At 41.9% G+C, this 20,253-nt stretch overlaps 1 protein-coding gene across 2 annotated transcripts; it reads left to right on the top strand.

Annotated features, from left to right (window-relative positions):
- The first annotated feature begins 1,826 nt into the window (after positions 1-1,826).
- On the top strand, positions 1,827-19,399 carry LOC100751304 (zinc finger protein 58). 2 transcript variants are annotated; one of them, XM_027400092.2, is made up of 4 exons: positions 1,827-1,956; positions 3,309-3,435; positions 4,119-4,214; positions 15,848-19,399. In XM_027400092.2, the coding sequence occupies exons 2-4, from the start codon at positions 3,312-3,314 to the stop codon at positions 17,458-17,460; spliced, it is 1,833 nt and encodes a 610-aa protein (XP_027255893.1). In that variant the 5' UTR covers positions 1,827-1,956; positions 3,309-3,311; the 3' UTR covers positions 17,461-19,399. The 2 variants fall into 2 exon arrangements, with proteins under 2 accessions (XP_027255893.1, XP_027255894.1); XM_027400093.2 differs by lacking the exon at positions 1,827-1,956 and adding an exon at positions 4,538-5,514 and having other exon boundaries at positions 3,389-3,435.
- Positions 19,400-20,253: the final 854 nt, after the last annotated feature.

Genomic DNA, 20,253 nt, shown 5'->3' on the forward strand with positions numbered 1-20,253 from the left:
CCCTCAGAGAGGAATGTTGTTTTTATGTTAAACGTTCAGGAGTCATTAAAGATAGCATGGCTAGAGTCAGAGAGGGCTTAAAACAAAACAAAACAAAACACCCCAAAAGGCAAGAGAATAACAGGAAGCCTGGTACCAAAACTGGTTCTCCACTTCCCCATGGCTTAGCACCCTCCTACCTTCTCTCCTGGGACCCCTTGTGGGACTTCTGCTATTGGTATCCTTTGGCCCTTGGGCCTTTAAATGACTAGTGGCCTTTATCAAACAGCAGGTAGAATCTGCCACTAGGCCTATTCAGGTTCATTATCATAAACTCTCCTCCAGGAGGATGACCTTGGCTACCCCAACACCACTCGCCTTGGCTGGTCCCCCGGAAAGGTAACTAACCTTATGACCCCCATGGCCAGCTTCAGAGGTGCAGAGCCGGATGGTACTGCGGAAAGATTAAGATCACATCTTTCAAGGAAAATGCCTGCGTGCAACCGGATCAATGTTCCATCTCCCTGCCCCCACAAAAGAACATGGGGCTATCAAACCCCCAGGATGGATACCTGTCCTGAGGGTCACAAGAGTCTACCCTGCCCAATCTGCTAGGGGGCCAGGTCTCTATCACCCTCTGTTGCAAAACTTGGCCTTTTCCTTTAATACAAGGAAGGCAGAATATGTTGGGAGCCATACAGTTTGGCATGGACCTTTAGGCCAAACTTGGCAAGCCACAGGGTTACAGAACTATCTTTTGATTATAAATGGCTTCTAGAAGCATGAGCACCCAGAAGGAACAACATGACCCAGACATCAATCCTTTGTTCCAACCACAGGCCCACTTACCTAAGCAACCCTCCCGCATCCCACCACTTACCTAGGTAACCCTCCCTCTCCCTACCACCCATGAACTTTTTACCCTGCCAACATCCTCCTTCTATAGTTTTCTAACATCCTGCTTAAACTAACACCTGGCTCTTGGCATCTTCTCCCCCTCCCCTTTACCCCACTCTATTGACTATATAAGCTAGCCTGGGAAAAATAAAATTTGCCACTTGATCAGAATCCTGTCTTGTGGTCATTCTCTCGAATCTGTTGTCCCCATTCCCCTCCCTGGACTTCTTGCTCTAGGTTGCTGTCCCTCGAGTTGGGACAACTACAAGTCAGGGTGATTTTTTTTTTTTTTCTCCCAAGATTGGATCGGAACATTTAGACCAGGAATGACCAGCAAGCCTTCTATTTCTGTCAAAGGCTGGACTCATGCTCGCACATCTGAGGATCTTGAGGTGGACGCCAGCCTCACTGCCCATGGCTGTCCTGTGACAGGCTCCTGAGAGCCCTGTTGGAGAGCAGCCCTCATTTTCTGTTTACTGGGACTTGGGAAAATCAAACTCAGGGACAAGGAATCTACAGGCTTCCCACAGCCTTCTGCTAGCTCAAGACAGTTTTCTCCAACCTGTGGCTGGAAAGTCCCTAACCACCAGGGAAACGATCAACCCTGCGGCAACATGTAAACTTTTCCTTTAAACCCACTAGTCAACCCCCAGACTTCCTGCAATTCCCCCAACGTTTCTTAAGAGTAGCCGGAGAGCTTCTCTCGGGGTCACCATTTTGTAACTTAGTCAGATGCCTGGACCGCTGCATGCTGGATTAAACACGCTTGCTGATTGTATGTTATCTGGTAGTATTTCGTTGGATTTCTCCTGGACCCTAACTTCCTGCAAGACTGACTTCTTCCTTCCACACTCTGCTGCTGCTTCTGGGCACAAATACAGGAACTATATAAATCATCTAATTAGGTTTCAGGACTCCCGTCGCGCAGACTTCTGGGAAATGTAGTCTCTGCGACTGTGATGTCACAGAGAGCCGTTCCGGAAATCGCGATCAGGTTGTTGGTCTCTACAAGTGGGTCTTCCGCAAACTTGGGTGCCAGTCCTGTCTCGCTGCGTCTCCTGCTCCGTCTCTGACTTGGAGGTTGGTCCAGGGTGCAGCGAAGCCTGAGGCTCTGTGCGGGGTGCGGGTTCCGACTTGGAGGGAGAGGACCTGGGAGGGGGGGGACGGGGGGGGGAGGTCGGAGAAGTTGCTTGGGAATTCCTGGGCTGAACTGGCTGGGACTCGGGAGGTTGCAGGTCTGGGCTGGGAGAGGGCGATGGGACTGTGCCCAGAGAGATGGTTTCCTTAGGACGTGCAGCCCGAGTCCGCCTTGGGCTTCTGGGACAGGAGAGCTGCCTGGGAGCGAGGAGTAGATGATAGCGCAAGGTCCAGGACTGCAAGCTAGTGATGGTCAGCTGAGGTGACCAGGATGCAAGCTAATTATGGTGAGCTGACTGCCTGCTCCTGAGGTGGAGGTGGCAGCTCACTGAGCAGCTTTGGTACGGAAGCAGGCTTCACAAGCTGAGCCATTCTCACATGGCTGCTGTCAGATTTCTCAGTGTCTTAGAGCAAACGGGGTTTCTGACCCCTCCTGTACTCTAAACTGCCTAGTGTAAGGGTCTTGATGTCTTGGTTGTGTTCATTTTCTCTGCCAGTTAAAGAATTAAGTGAGGAAATACTCGAGACACAATGGTTCGCTAGTATGAAATTCTGAAGTGTATGTGTGTGTGGTGTATGGGTGGACATGGCACTAAATGCATGTTTTGTGGATGCATTCATTTTACACTTCCTCTGTCTTAGTTAGATTGTGTGTTCAACTGGGCTTATAGGATTTTTTTGTCATGTCTTTCATTGAACATGTGTACAGTTTGAAATCAAGTGACCACTTCAGACATGTCTGAGGACTATTACTCAACTATGCAAAAAAACATTTCTAGCTGTTATGGTGGGAAAAATCTAGCTTTGTATCCATAGACACACAATGCCTGTGTTCGGGTTTCTATTGCTGTGTTAAAGACCTTGAAGAAAGACAGGTTGGAGAAGAAGGGGTTTATTGTAGACTGCAACTTCAGGTAACTGTCCATCCCTGAGGGAAGTCAAGGCTGTAACCTGAGGCAAGAGCTGGAGCAGAGGCCCCTGGAGAACACTGCTTACCGACTTGCCCAGCCTGCTTTTCTACACCATATAGGATCGCCTGCCCAGGGTGGGTACCACCCATAGTGGACTGTGCTGTCTCATATCAATCACTAATTTAAAAATACCCTCTAGGCTTGGAGCAGGTCAGTCTTAGGTAGACATTTTCTCTATTATGTTTCTCTTTTCTCAGATGACCCTAGCTAATGTCAAGTTGACAGAAGAACTATCCATATCCAGCCCAATGCATCTTGGTATTTATATCATTACTGGTTTAAATTAAATTAAAGTGTGTTATCGTCCATTGGTCTTTATTTCAGGAAATGCTGTCCTTCTGGGATGTGGCCATTGAGTTCTCTCCAGAAGAGAGGAAATGCCTGGATCCTGCTCAGTGGAATCTGTACAGGAATGTGATGTTGGAGAATTACAGCAACCTTGAGTTCCTAGGTAAGGAACTCATCCATAGTGAATTCTTATTTCACCCTCAACATATATCTCACTCACTTATGTACTGTATCTCATGGTAACATTTCAACGTCAAGTTGCATATGATTCATTTTCAGAAAAATAAAGAGTTTTTCTGTATTAAGAATACTTTTAGTACTGGAGAGATGGCTTAGTGAAAAAGAGCACTGACTGCCCTTCTAGAAGACAGGGGTTCAATTCCAGCATCCACATGGCAACTTATAGATGTCTGTAGTTCTAAGGTCTGACACCTTTACAGAGACATACATGCAGGAAAAACCTCAGTGCACATAAAAAATAAAGTTAAATTATTTTTAAAAAGAATCATTTCACTGTTTTTCTGTTTTTGTGTTTAACGTTTGTATGTTGCATGTATATTTACTTCACTCTTGTGGGACTGTTAGAAATTCACTGGCATGAGACTTGGAGTACAGTTATTAATGAAAGTCTTTCACAATTCAGTTTTTGTGTTTTCTCCCTTTACATGAAACAGAGAATCTCGATGTTGTAAATTTCTTTATGTACTGTAGTGATCCTGACAGAAAACATTTATTTTTTTGAACTGATTGTCTGGAGTCATTTATTACATCACCATGCACTAGAAGGGACATGTCAATTCCCAATAGAAGAACACCTGAACAATCTTGTTCCTTTTTCTGTAACAGGTCTTGCTGTCCCTAAGCCACACCTGGTGACATTTCTGGAGCAAAAACAAGAGCCTTCAGGAGTGAAGAGACAAGCAGCAGCCACCGTGTATCCAGGTGTGTAGGAATGAGGGGTCAGGGGCAGAGTTAGGTCCAAATATCCCACAGAAAGACAGACTTTCCCATGTGCCTAGAAACATGATTCTATGGGAATCATTCTATAGGTCTCTCTTCATGTCTTTCTTGTCAAAGCACATCTCTCAAAAGTTTATGATGGTTTAAGTCTCTTCTGCTTCTCATTTGTCAACAAAGAGCTGGGCTTCTATTTATAGGGAACTCCAAGGTTTCTTTTTTTGTTCAGTCTGTACTATAGTGTAAGTCTCAGGGAAAGAGAAGTCAGTGCTAGTCAGACTGAGAGTCATTTCATCATTCCTTTGCAGAGTTTGACAGCAGACTCCTGCCAGGAGGATCTCTACATCAATGTGAGCATGGTTGGCTTCATAAAGCCAAACCCACAATTCCATCATAGAGATCCAGGCATGACAGAGGCTCACCAGTTTCAGTTCTGATGATCAGAACAATTTGGGAGTGAGTAGCAGTTGAATGAAGATCAGACACACTTTGGATAGTTCATTCCCCACTGAACTTAGGGAAGATTCAAAGCATTAACATACTGTAAAAGGGATTCTGTTGGGACATTGGGTACACTAATTTAAGGGATGCTGTTTTCTTTTTCAACACTTTTACCACTAGTTGGTTCAGTAGGGCCTGTCCATTTACCTAGGAGGAGTAGGACAGGATGACCAACAAGTCCCTACACTGTTGATTCAGGGATGCCCATCAACCACTTTGGATATAGTGATTGTGTGCATCTTGTTCATGACAGTAGAGTTGGATCTTTTAGCTAGTCATAAGGCTCCCTCTACAATGATTGAAATTTTTGCTGGGTATAGTAGTCTGTGTTGGCATCCTTAGTCTCTTAGGGTCTGTAGAACATATATCCAGGGCCTTCTGTCAATATTTAGAAGGCAGCAAATGGCCAAAAACACTTAAGCCATTTGCCTTAGCCATCAGGGAAATGCCAATCAAAACAACTGTGAGATACCATCTTACCCCTGTACTGAAGATCAAAAACACTGATGACAGCTTATGCTGGAGAGGATGTGGAGAAAGGGAAACAATCCTCCATTGTTGGTGGGACTGCAAACTTGTACAACCTCTGTGAAAATCAGTAGAGCCAATTCCCAGAAAATTGGGACTCAATCTACCTCAAGACCCAGCAATACCACTCTTGGGCATATGCCCAAAGGAGGCACACTCATACCGAGAGGACATTTGCACAACTGTGTTCATAGCAGCATTATTTCTAATAGCCGGAACCTGGAAACAACATAGATAACTCCCAACTGAAAAATGGGTAAGGAAAATGGATTACATTTACATAATGGAGTACTGCTCAGTGGGGGGAAAAATAACAAAAACAATGGCATCTTGAAATTTGTAGGCAAATGGATCAAACTAGAAAAAAAACATCCTGAGTTAGGCAAGCCAGACCCAGAAAGAAAGACTGTATACACTCGTTCATAAGTGGATATTAGACATAAAGCAAAGGATAACCAGCTTACAGTCCACAACCCCAGAGAAACTAGGTAACATGGAGGACCCTAAAAGAGACATATGTAGATCCCCCTGGGAAGGGGAAATAGACAAGATCTCCTGTATCATGTTAAGAGAGCCACCTTATATGGCACAAAATAAAAACCAAATTTGGGGACTATATCATTTCCACCTATCTCACTTTGTTTTGATTTTGAATCTTTAATACTTTTCTTAAGGTGTAAATATTATCTCAAAATGTACTATACATATATATATACATATATATATGTATATATATATATATATATTAAACTTTTGTCATGCTATTAATGATCATATAGAGTACTACTTCTAGAAAAAAAAGCTTCATCTAGCTTCTTGTACATAATTTCAGGTTTGAGTATCAGGTAACTAGGAATTAAGTTTTTGTACTCTGCATATACATAAAAAATTATGGTCCTTTAACCTCTGTGAGATCTGCTGCATATGACATTTAAAATGTTTAAGTTACTTACAGTGAAAGATAACCTTTTCTAACATTGACCACTGAGATCTCCAAATGGATGATGGGGCCGCACAATGAATGTGGGTGCCCTGTATTTGGGGCATTAGGTATTCAGAATTGATACTTCTTCATGGATTTTTCCTGTGATGAATATAAAATGCCCTTATTGATCTCTTTTCATTGATTTTACTTTGAAGTCTATTTGTTAGATATTAGGATTGCTAGACCAGCTTGTTTCTTAGGTTCTTTTTTTTTTTTTTTTGGAAAATCTTTTCCAATCCTTTCCTCTGAAGTAATGTCAGTCCTTGAAGTTGAGATGTGTTTCTTATATGCAGCTGAAGGATGGATCCTGTTCTCATATCCATTCTGTTAGCCAGGGTCTTTGTATAGGTGAATTGAAACTATTGATATTAAGAAATATTAATGACCAGGGATTGATATTTCCCTGACAAGGAGTGTCAGGGCAAGTGATAAAATGTTAGGCACAGAAAAATAGCAGAGAGAGAAGAAATGGTGTAGATTATGCAATCACTCATTGAGCATCTACAGGAATAATGTAACATGTGGAATCAACTTAAAACTTTGTCCATTACTTCTCCAGTCAACATCTTTACTCTTAGAAGGAGACCCAGGGAAGGAGTTCCTATCAGGTCCCCCCCCCCCAGAATCTGGACCAGAGAAAAATACCCACACCTACCCCATTGTAGGTCCAGAAGGACAAGGTTGGGTTTTCTATCAGGAAATACATTGGTCATTCCAGCGCTCTCTAACCCTAGTTTCATTGAGTTTATGAAGCCAAGTCCACAATAACATCATACCACATACAAGCCAGGATCTTAAAAATCTAAAAGAGTGAGTTCAGTTCTATTGATTCAAACAATTTATTTCATGATGTAAACAAGTGGCTCTTCCAAAGTTGCCAGTGAATATGTGTGAGAACATTTTCTCAGCAGATTGTTGAGTTGGGGGAGCAGTTGGATAAACCTTAAGCAAAATAGAGTTATGTACGGCAGTCAGTAACAAACTCTGTAGTGTTTCCTACCCATCTGAAAAAGTTCACACATTTCCAAATAACTAGGTGTGAAACCATTGAAAGAAACTGAATTCACACATGAGTTTCTTTTGTGTCACTTGCACTCATGTCGATGAACATGATCCCATCACAGTTATCTTTGATGAAGATATCTTGAAATTTTTTCTTTATCAGATACTCAGTAATGAGGATTTAAATGCATGGCGAGCACACACGTGCGCTGGCGTTTGCGTGAGTGTGTGTGTGTGTGTGTGTGTGTGTGTGTGTGTCCTCAAAAATTAAAACTGTAACAATGAGTATGCACTTAATAGCTCACCAAGTTCTCAATTTTATAGATTCAAATCTTTTTCTTTAGTTTGGAATTTTGTATTATTTTGGAGGTGTGTATAACTTACTATCATTTGTTATACATTCCTTGTATATTCCCTTGGATGGGTAGAACACGTTGATAAAGTACATAAGAGCAAAAGATTAAATTTTCTATGAGTTGTGTTCTATTTTTAAGCCTTGTTTGTTGTCCCTCTACTTTAATGTTCAAAAGCTGTTAAGTCTTATAAATACATAATTTTATGCCTGAGCTTGGTGGACTACTTCATTGATCCCAGTACTTGAGGGGCAGAAGTAGATCTCTAATTTTTGGGCCTACCCTGTTTAGATAGTGACTTCCAGGAAAGCAAGGTCTACATAAGAAAACTTGTCTTTAAAAAAGCAAAACAAATAAACAATAGAAATAAGTCATTTTTCATCTACTCAGTGACAAATATGTTGTCTCAGCAAAATTTGTGCAATGCCCAGTGAACCTGAAGTTTTTTTTTATTATTATTATGAATCAGTGTTTCAGGTATATTCTTGTTATCCAAATTAAACATAAAATATTGTCCTGAATTTTTGAGCTATGAATTTCGTTTTAGGCCATCTACTTCTTGTGCAGCATATCTTTTGTATCCTCCAAAATAAATCTCTATGCGGAGGACAAAAATTTTGTATTTAGGTGGAGGCTGAAATTCAGACAGTCACAATTAACTTTCTTCTGTCCCTGATTTTTTGCTCCGGCCCTTGGGGTCAGTTTATAGGTACCCTAAGGGAGGGAGCGAGGATGAAAGGGCAAGAGACACAAGAGATGGAGACAAGACAGTATTCTGATCACATCTCGTTTATTAAGCACACATGTAGGGTGAGGGAATCAGGAAGCAGTGGAAGGTGCTAGCCACCTGCAGGATGTGTTGCCAGGAAGTTTGGACAACTCGGCCAAGTAGAATGTGGGGAAAGGTGGCTGTTAGCCAGGCAGGATGTGCTTGCTAGGGGATAAGGCTCCAACTGGGGCTCTCCTGACCCCAGAGATGGACATATGCTTTACAAGAAGATAAGCAGATGCAAAGAGCCCAAAACTTAAATGGGTGTTAGTTCCTAAAATAGTAATAGAAGGCACAAGATGACAATTATTATGCTATCTTCATTCAGGGTCCTCTACAAGTCCCCCTTTTCTTTAATATAATTAGAGGGACATACGTTGGGATTTACTTGAAGGGACTATTTTTGTCTTAGGTCAGTAGGAATGGTGGGCCGAGAGTGTGAACAACTCTACCCGTCATTGCAGATGGTATTGCATGATGGTCATTCCTGTCTTAGGGGGTCATGGTGAACAAACACACTCATCCCTCCCTCAGTTCCCCATCATTGGCTATCCAGCCCAGCTCACCAAGGAAAGAATGAACTCAATAATCTTGAAGATGACTTGTTCATAAGACTTAAGATTAGAGTTCATCACAGCTGTCTCCCATTTCAGCCAAATCAAGATGATGATGATAGTGCACCTGGATAGGCTGCATTTTGATAGCATCTATCTGTTTCTTAATGAAGGCCATCAATTTATTAAAGAGAAAAGGTCCTAGCGATAGAAGAATTAATAAGCCGAACAAGGGGCCTAACGGGGGAAGAAGATAGGGCAGCAATCCACAGTCTTTGAAGGGATGTGACTTGAAGTCAGGGCATGTAGGGTCCCCCCTCTACATTCACATGGGGGTCCATACAGAGATGCTAGCAACTCATCTGGATTGATGGATCCTTGATCAAACCCTTCTTCTGAATGAGACACCAACAGCAAGACAGGCCAGAGTGTGATGTGAATCTTCATTTCTGTAAAACAGAAAGGAATAAAATTCTCAGGAGGGGCAATTCCCCCTGGAATGACGTATATTATTATCTATTTGTTTAATCTTTCAGGAAGCCATCTGGCACATTTCATTTCTTCAGAGTATATGCATACTGATCCTCGTCCCCATATTAGGACTGGGTCAGGTCCATGCCAAGTGTTGTCTCAGGGGTCTTTCCACATAACTGTGGCCAAAGTTTTCTGTGTATCAGAGTGCCAAAATCGTGTGGTGGCAGATTTTCCATCATCATCCAAATTTTAAAAATTAATAATGAAGAGAGCATGTGTCAGGATATTCCTTGGCATGCCTTTGGTGTGATACCAAGTCCCCCTTTTTAATTTATTAATAATTTATTAATAGTCAGCTTGAGTGGAAGATTAGCTCTTTCCACTGTTCCTTGTCCCTGAGGATTATATGGGATTCCAGTAAAATGGTTGATTAGCAAGTTGTTTGCTGAAATCCTTGAAATTGACACTGGTATATCCAGGTCTATTATCAGACTTCATTTGTTGGGGAGTGCCCATGACAGAAAATGCAGCTAACAAATGGCTGACTACATGTTTAGTAGTTTCTCCGGTCTGAAGAGAAGCAAAAATGAATCCACTATATGTATCTGTATTAACATGAATATATTTAAGGTGACCAAATTCTAAAAGATGGGTAACATCCATTTGCCAGATAGCGTTGGGCACAAGTTCCCCGGGGATTAACTCCCAGATGGGGTACAGGTAAATGCTGGATACATTCTGAGCAATTTTTAACTATCTGTCTAGCTTATTCCCTAGTAATTTGATACGTAAGGTGTAAAGTGTTAGCATTGAGATGATGTAATGAATATCCTTTACTCGCTGCTTCAATGCCTGTGTTCTGGATGGAATCGACGGGCAAAGCTATAAGGCATCTGGTATCTTGATCAACCAGATGATTACCTTTGGATAAAGGTCCAGAGAGGCCTGAATGAGCATGAAGGTGCCACAAAAAAAAGAAAAACTTTCTAGTTCTTATGATAGAAGTTAGTTGTCTAAACAAATTACCAGTCTCAGAGGCATTTTTAATTTGACTTATAGTTCCTAAAAGTGGTACTGAGTGGGCAATATAGCACTGTCAGTATAAATGTTAAATGATTGATCAGGAAAGCAATAAAGGTGGCTATAACTGCATATAATTCTGTTATTTAAGCAGATGAAGCTCCAGTTAGAAAACTAGTAACCTCATTATTCCAAGCATAAGCAGCTATTCCAGTGGAGGAACCATCAGTAAACACAGTTAATGCATTTGGAATGGGGTCTGAGAATATTTTTTGGAAAAATGAATTCTTGGCGATTAGCAAAATCAATTAACCTATTGGGAGGATAGTGGTTATCTATTTTTCCTATGTAGTTAGCCAAGGCTTTGGGCCAGCCTTCTATAGTTTGCATAAGCCAGTCAACCTGCTCTTTGGTGTAAGGTTGAACAATAAGGTCTGGCTCAGACCCAAAGTAGGCCTTAGCTTGTCTTCTGCCTCTAAGAATAATATCTGAGATTAGTTGAAAATAAGGGTTTAATACCTTCTTTGGGCTTATTGGTAGACGGAACCATAATAGGAGAGCAGTTTGCCAGAAAACAGCTGTAGGCGTTTGTGCTGTTTTACAGATAATATACCATAATGGACGGCTATTGTCCATGTATGTAATTTGTTGTGTTTGGATTGCCTTTTCTACAATAGTTATAGCCTCACATCTTTCAGGGGAGAGTTGTCAAGGTGAAGCTGGATCAGGGTTGCCAGGGAGAATGACATACAAACACTTTAATTCATCTTTACTAATTCTTAGTTAGGGTAATAACCAATTATTATCCCTTAATAATTTTTGAAAATCATTGAGGGTGCAAAGCCTATCCAGTCTTAATTTTTTTGAGACAGGATTTTATCCTCAAACCTTTGAAAATCTAAGTAGGTATAGGGATTCTTTAACTGTACCTTATCTGGAGCTATCTATAGTCCTTTTACTTTTAAAACATCACCTAATTCTTTATAACACTTATCCCTTTTGTCCTGCTAAGAGGATATCATCCATATAATGAATGATAAACATTTGGGACTACGAATCTCCAACTGTTTGGATGGCAGCTGCCATGAAGGACTGGCAGAGTGTGGGACTATTAGCCATGCCTTGAGGAAGTACATGCCATGGGTTCCTGAAAATTTGGAGAGGGAAGGCTGAAGGCAAAGCATTTCTGATCATCTGGATGTAAGGGTATAGTAAAGAAACAATCCTTTAAATCAAGTATGCTTTTAAAGTATCCTAAAGAAACTGCAACAGGAGAAGGGAGACCAGGTTGTAAGGCTCCCATTAAAACCATGGTTTTATTTACAGCTCTAAGGTCTTGTAGAAGACGCCATTTCCCAGATTTCTTTTTGATGACTAAAATAGCGATATTCCAAGGGGAGGTACTAGGCAGGATATGGCCAGCCTCAAGCTGTTCCTGTACCAGCTGTTGAGCAGCACCAAGTTTTTCTGAGGAAAGGGTCCATTGATCAACCCAGATGGCTTCATCAGAAAGCCATGTGATTTTTTTCTGCGTGGGCCACAGGACAGCCAATGATCCCTAAGAGAAATACCCTAAGCCTGTGTGATCATTCTTAGGTACAGCAGAAATAGGCTGTCTAATGCCAGTCTCATGCTTGCCCAGGCTCTTACCCAGGCTCTTGCCGAGTGTGAAGCCAGTTTTAAGCATTTGCATGGTTACGACTTCATTAGGGCTGCACATGATGATTCCCATTTGGGGTAGCAGATCTCAACCCCATAAGTAGACTAGGAGTCCAGCAATGACATATGGCTGGATTTGCCCAGAGTGGCCTTTAGAATCTTTTCAGGTCAATAGCTTGGTGCTCCATTTGGGGTTTTTACTCTGTCCTATGCCTCTTAGGTGTGTTAGAATTTCCTCTAGAGGCCAGATGGATGGCCATTCTTCCTCTTTGATGATAGTGACATCTGCACCTGTGTCTACCAGCCCTGAGAAAAAAAGTTATCTAATTTTAAGACCATGGTGGGGCTTATTATAGATAAAACCTCTATCTAATAGGCATCTGAAGATCCAAAGCCATCAGTTCCTCTTTTATTAGCCATGTTTTTATTACCAGTATGCAGCAAGGGAAGTATCAATAGCTGAGCAAAGTGTTGTCCAGATGGAAGATTAATTATAGTTGGGGAGGCTACTGTGACCTTGATCTCACCTTCATAGTCATTGTCAATTATTCCTAGAAAAATTTGTAACCTGTGCACCATTATGCTGCTGCAGCCAACAATTAGTCTGAATGTATTTGGTAGTAGGGGGTCAAAGACCCCTGTGGGAATGGCTTGTACACTAGTAGGTAGTGGAACTGAGGTCCAGTCCTGCACTGCCTGGTGTTGCTCTATAGAGGATGGAAATAGATTGTTTCCTGCTGGAACAAAGATGACTGCCCCATAAACTTGTTTGGGTTTGGGGGCCTGGGGCTGGCCCCTGTACCCATTTCCCTGGTTGTTATTGGGGAGCAGAGGCTGGCCTTGTGCATCAGTTTTAGACCGGCATTTGTTAGCCCAGTGTTTTCCTCGTTTATATTTTGGGAAGAGTGCTGGGGCAGGGGCCTTTTGAGGCATGCCTCTTTGTTTTTGTGGACAAGTTTTTGCAAAATGGCCAGATCCTCCACAATTGAAACATTTGTTTCTGCTTTGATTAGATAAGAATTGTTTAACAGTAGTACCTTGCATGGCTGCTGCCATGGCAAGGCCCTGCTGATAAGCTATACCTATTTCAGCACAGAGGCGAATGTAGCCTGAGAGGTCTTTGCCCCGCCCCCCAACGCATATGGCCAAATAGCCTCTTGACAGGCAGAATTTGCATTGCATTTTTGGAAGCTGTTTGACAAAATTGGTACCTGAATCAGTGTTTCCAAAAATCCTTCCTGCAGCTATTAGAAGGCGATGAACAACAGGTCCTTGTTTAACTTTAGTAAGGGAAGAGCTCATATCTCCCTTAGTGAACAGTCTCTTCCATGCTTTGGTGGCAGCCACTTGGATTTGGGCATATAGCCCAGGGTCATACTCCATTTGTACATCCTCTGCCTCATAATCTCCTTCTCCCATTACTATGTGTACATTCCAGCCATTATTGTATTGAGCATTTATTTTTGCAGTTTATTTACAGGCCTCTGCAAATTCTGATTTCCTTAACAGGTAGTCCCCCCCTGCCAAGGTTGCTCTGGTCAGAGTATACCAATCAGAGGGAATGAGCCATTTATTGGCAATTGATTCTATAATGGCAGTAGTGTATGGGGCTGTGGCACCATACTGCGAGACTGCAGTTTTGACTTCCTTAATAAAATGGAAGTCAAAATTGGAATGTTGTTGCCAAATTTTGCCTTGGTTGTCTGTAGTCTCTGCCACTGGAAAAGCACTTAGATTGTCAAAGTCTATCTGTTGCTGGGTCTTAAGGGGTATCTTAGGGGAAGCTCCCCTAGGGGGTGGCCTAATGGTGCGCTTTTGTGAAGTCTCAGCAGCTTTGCCAGTTTTTAAGCTTTCCAGCTGTGTTATCAAATCCTGATGCTCCTTTTCTAGGTGAATCTGTTCTTTAAGATATAGAATTTTGTCCTATAACTCCTTTTGAGGAGTTAGAACAGGGTAAGCTAAGGAAGGAGCCATTGGGGGAGGCATGTATGGAGGCCTATGTTCAAAGGGAGGCCAGTCCTCCTCATATTTAGCCGCCTCTTCCTCCAAATCTTCCTAATCTGTATCACTCAGACTGTCTTCTGTAGGGTGTGGATTTTTTGAAAATTTTTTTAGATATGGGTATATTTTCTTGATTTTAGGCTTGGCTTCTAAATCCTTTTTAATTTGAGGCTTAGAGGGAGGGTTTTACTTAATTTCTCTATCTTGAGTCAGTGGGTTAGTTTTTTTTTTTTTTTTTAATTCTGAGTCACTCTCAAAAGACATGAGGTCCTTTTCCTCACTGAATTGTTCTAAGTTTTTGACCTCTAATTTTTTTGATCTCCGTGGGTTTCATTTTTCTCCCTCTTTAATCAGATCAGCCACAATAGGATCACATTGTTTTTGAGATATATTTTCATCACTTAAATTCCAATAGGAAAAGACAGTAATGGGAATTTTCTCAGGTTCAAACATCCTATAATAATCTTTTAAAGCATCCCCCACTCTTTTCCATCTTTTTTCATCTATGGTCCCTTCAGTGGGGTGAAAAGGAACACAACCATACACAAGATATGGCTATTGATGGTGTATTATAAATGAGAACAACTCACACAGGCACTCCGAGCTGCCAAGATCCCAAATGCCTCCAAGACCTTGCCTGAACCCCGAGAGAGGGCGAGCCCTTCTTCTCGCCCTTTATCCTACTCCTCTGCATACCTGTGACCACACCCAAATGGGCGTGTTCAGCCGTACTGGTATCCAGGTCTCTCCCTACAGTGGGGAACCAAGGACAAACTTCCTTAAAAAATTTTAACAAACCCTGCATCTTAAGTGCCTTTTTGAGGCCTTCAACAAGTAACTCATGTTGGCTTATTTCTTGCCCCATAATCGTCGCTGACTTACCCAGGTCTCATCATAGCGGCAAGCTCCCATCTAATGCCTTCCTCTATTCTGTCTTCATTACTGATGTAGCCAGCTTTCCTCAGTGACATTCTTCACTGATGCCCTTGTACCCAAGGCCACGTTAGGCACCAATTGCCTCAGGCCAAGGGGTTAGTCAATGGGTACCCTGAGGGAGGTAGTGAGGATGAAAGGGCAAGAGATGGAGACAAGACAGTATTCTGATCATGTCTCATTTTTTAAGCACACAAGCAGGGCTTAAGTAGGGTGAGAGGATAAGGAAGTAGGGGAAAGTGGCAAGCCACCTGCAGGATGTGTTGCCAGGATGTTTGGACAACTCCTGGCCAAGCAGGATGTGGGTGAAAGTGGCCGTTATCCAGGAAGGATGTGTTTGCTAGGAGATAAGGCTGCAGCTGACCATGGACATGGGCATATGCTTTACAAGAAGATAAACAGATTTGAAGATCCCAAAAATTAAATGGGTGTTAGTTCCTAAAATAGTAATAGAAGGCACAAGATGGCAATTATTATGCTACCTTCATTCAGGATCCTCTACAATTTTTTACTTTATACTTTTATGCATGTCAGGCTATATAAAATCTGTGTTTAATGTACTTATTTCTCTTAGAAAAATGCACTTACAACCTACTTAGCTATTAAACTTCAAATAATATTATGTGTATGTTCTATGGCTGTGCCCTTATTCTAGTAGAAGTATATATAATTTCTACCTAGAATATTTTATCAACTATGCTTAGTGCCAATAGGGTTTGCAGTGTACTATAGGTTCTCACTGATGCTTCAATACGTATGAGTAAATGTTTCCTTTATAAAAGATTGAGAATAGAGAATATTTCCTAACTTTTGTTCCTATCTCAACTTTTGCTCAACAGGAACAACAACCAATAATTACAATGTTTACAACAAGACCATTGATTGTAACTCAGTAAGCATTCAACACAAGAGAATTTATACAAAGGAAAAACCATGCAAGTGCAAAGAATGTGGTAAAGGCCTTAGTTCTTATAGAACACTTTCTATACACCAGAGACTTCATAGGAGGAAGAAAACTTACAAGTGTGAGGAGTGTGGTAAGGTCCTTAGATCTTCTAAAACACTTTCTATACACCAGAGACTTCACACTGGAGAAAAACCCTACAAGTGTAAAGAATGTCATAAGGCCTTCAGTACATGCTCATCACTTTTTATACACCAGAAAAATCATACTGATGAAAAACCCTATAAGTGTGAAGAATGTGGCAGATCATTTTACTATCCTTCAATGCTGAAGCAACATCAAAGAATTCATTCTGGAGAGAAACCCTACAAGTGTGAAGAATGTGGCAGAGCTTTTTATGATCCTTCGTTCCTTAAGAGTCACCAAAAGATTCATAATGGAGAGAAACCCTACAAGTGTGATGAATGTGGCAGAGCCTTTCGTTATCACTCAAACCTTAAGAACCACAAGGCAGTGCACACTGGAGAGAAACTCTACCATCGTAAACTGAGTAGAAAAGGATTTGAGAACAAGCCAGCTCGTATTGCAGAGAAAACCTACAAGTGTGGAGAGTGTGGCAAGTGTTTTGCACTTTCTGCGTCCCTTTCACGACATCAAAGAATACACTCTGAAGACAAGTCCCACAAATGTGCAGAGTGTGGCAAAACGTTTTACCTCTTTTCAATCCTTCAAGAACATCAGAGAGTCCATACTGGAGAGAAACCATATAAGTGTGATGAGTGTGGCAAATGTTTTTTCTCAGCTTCATCCCTTAAACGACATCAAAGAATTCACTGTGATGACAATCCTTACAAGTGTGAAGAGTGTGGCAGGTGTTTTCACTCATGGTCAGCCCTTAGAGTTCATCATCTAGTTCATTCTGGAGAGAAACCATACAAGTGTGAAGAATGTCACAAAGCCTTTCGTTATCACGTAAGCCTTAAGAACCACAGGGCTGCTCATACTAGAGAGAAAATCTACAAGTGTGAACTGAGTAGAAAAGGATTTACTAACCCTGCTCTGCTCATTGAGGACAAGACAGCTCATACTGCAGAGAAAGCCTACAAGTGTGAAGAGTGTGGTAAATGTTTTGCATCTTCTGCATCCCTTACACACCATCAAAAAATACACTCTGAAGACAAGTCCCACAAGTGTGCAGAGTGTGGCAAAAGGTTTTGTTCCTTTTCACACTTTCAAGATCACCAGAGAGTCCATACTGGGGTGAAACCATACAAGTGTGAGGAGTGTGACAAATGTTTTTTCTCATCGTCATCCCTTAGAAAACATCAAAGAATTCACTGTGATGACAATCCTTACAAGTGTGAAGTGTGTGGCAGGTGTTATCACTCATGGTCAGACCTTAGAGGACACGAGACAGTTCATACTGGAGAGAAACCATACAAGTGTGAAGAATGTCACAAAGCCTATGGGCATATATCATCCCTTAGGAGACACAGGAGAGTTCACACTGCAGAGAAACCCTGCAGTAATGACTTCTCTTTGCAGTAACCCCCAACAGTTTGTTTCAGCAGTGTGTTTGAAACATGTCTTGATTAGTGAGTCTCTTTCTTCTGTAACTGTAAATATTCCATGAAACCATTACCGAGTCACAATTATGTCTATTGTTTGTCTGGAATCTTGGCTGTGGCATACTTCCTGTTGTTTTTCCCAGTGGAGTCAATAGAACTCTTGGAATATCTCCCCTGGTGTGTAGGAAGGTCTTGTCTCTCTGAGGTAGCAGGTTTTCACCGCGAATCTGGCTCCTGAATTCTTATTGGTAAAATAAAAAGATAGACCTTAGTTACCCCAACCTGAAAGACCTTGGGTCTTAGGTGTCAGGAGCAAAGCAGCAGCAGCTGCAGAGGACCAGTCATCAGGTGAGGCAGCGAGAGTGTCAATTGCAGCTGCTGTGCCTTAGATAAAAACAACAGTGTCTGTAATGCAATAATGGCAGAAAGTTATGAGACTAATCAGTCATTTTCTGACTGGATTTAAAACTCATTCCACAAACGGTAACTGATGTGATACTAATTTGGTGAGATACTTCTGCCTGGCTAGGTGGTAAGCCCTAGGAAGAATGTAATGTTAATTAAAATTAATTCTACTAAGTAGATACAGTAAATGAACCTAAGTTCTCATCTTTATAACCACATAGTTAGGCACCTCTCAGCACCCACCAGAAAATATTGTGCTGTAGATGAAGAATAAACAGAGATGCAAATTAGTCAAAATACACACAATATTAGCCTGTGGAGAGCCTCAATCTAAAAGTGACACCTGTGTCACACAATGTAAAAGAAGTTCCTTCCACACATCTAAAGCCCAAAGTCATAGATTCCTGAGGAAATAGAGGGAGAAAGACTGTCAGAGCCAGATATAGTAGATGTCTGCTGTGTGACTGTAGAAATGTTGAAACATTTCTAGAACACTGAAACATTGCTAGACATGTCAGTACCATCTCATGCTTACACATGCTGTGGCTGTTACTACCTAGACAACACTTACAATAAGCATGGTTGCATAAGTCTTCACTGTATTTCACTCTGAGTGGAGAAGCTATTGGCAGTTGATGGCTTCTGAGTGAGAGAGTCCTCTGAGAGTATTCCAGGGTCCTGTCAACTGTCCTACATCCCTACACATGGAGGGAGCACTAAGTGGAATAAAGAAACAAACAAAAAAAAAAAGAACAAAAACAAAAAAATTAGCCAAATATGTTGGGAGACTTAAGTGCTTTTAAGGGTTATGCCTAATAAGTGAAAGAATGTGGAGATTTGAATAAGACATTCAACACCTATGTATTAAATTTTTCCAATAATATCATTTTAAACCCTGTTGCTTTTACACATACCCAGCTTAATCTGTTTTAACAGTGATTACAGCTCATGGTTGTGGCTGGCATAAAGTTTACAGAACAAAAGCATCCTTCTGGGAAGGCCTTGTAATCTGTTTTAGCAGTGATTACAGCTCATGGTTGTGGCTGGCATAAAGTTTACAGAGCAAAAGCATCCTTCTGGGAAGGCCTTGTGAAGTGGCAAGTGAGAAGACTTCCAGTATGGCTCCGATGCTTGGGACTAAGGGGCCCCCACTGTCATGTAACTTCAAGGAAGAGACAAGTATGGCTATGCCAAGAGATGTGTGACCAGACTCACCTTGTATGTTCCAGTTGGCTTTGCCATGAGTGTAACAGAGGAATGATGAGCAGTGGCCTCCTTACCCTCCCTTCCCTCCCTCCTGCATTCATAGAGATCACAGCTTTTTTTGTTGCTCATTTTAGAGTTGGAAGGAAGTGTACCAGTCAACTGATTTTGCTGTGTAGAAAGTTAGAAGACCACACAACCATACCTTCCATCATTGAGTTTTTTAAAAAAGTCTATTAACATGTAAATGTCATATGCACATTAGAGAAAACAGAGACATGAATAAACCTCTAGATTACATGGCAAAGAGAGTATGCTTCCAGCTTTCATTTCCATCATAGATAATAACAGAGATGGACTGCTGTGAGGGAAGTTTCTGTTTTTCAAAAATGTCTAAGATGTGGTCAGCAATGCACCTTGAACAAAGATCAGTTTGCTGTGTGTGTTAGATTTCTGCTTAAAGGCACACTCTATGAAACATGAACCATGGAGAGCATTAGTTCCTCCTGCCTGTGGCAGCCTGAGATGCCAGAACTCTGTACACTTCAACTCACCACTTTTCAAACTAAGGATCTTTGGAACCCACTCATCTCCCTGTTCACTGCAATTGGAAAGATATCCCTTGAATTTCCCGAGGATCAGTTTAGGAATCCCACTCCAGGATCGGGGCTTTTTGGCTTGTCAGTTCGGACCACTGGATCCTTTTAGGTTTTGGGACAGCTGAGTCCCATTCGGGGCCAGGCCCCTGGCAACAATCCCAGGCCGACGGGCTTCCAGAGAGGAGCTTTTTGCCGGTGTTTTCACTTGCCTCTCCCTTGGGAAATACATTTATGGGACCTTTTCCGGTTACTGCCAGCGAAGAGGTAAATGGGAGGAGTTCTTCACCTCTCTGTGGGAACTTCCTTTCACCTGAGAATGTCCTGTTTCGCTAAAACTCTTATGTACCATCCAAGCTTTCTTCTACCTCTCTGTGGGAACTTTCTTTCACCTGGTAATGTCCCTCACTCTTCTGTTTGTTACTCCTGCCAGCAGTTGGAAACGTGCCTATGGTCGCCACCATCTTGGCCATATGGTCTGACCTGGGTGCCGCCATCTTGACCATGTGATATACCTGTAGGCACGTCCACCCCAGCCTCCTGTGCCAGCAAACCTGGCTGCCGGACAT

Source organism: Cricetulus griseus, chromosome 2 (genome assembly GCF_003668045.3).
Source record: "Cricetulus griseus strain 17A/GY chromosome 2, alternate assembly CriGri-PICRH-1.0, whole genome shotgun sequence".
Lineage (NCBI taxonomy): Eukaryota > Metazoa > Chordata > Mammalia > Rodentia > Cricetidae > Cricetulus > Cricetulus griseus.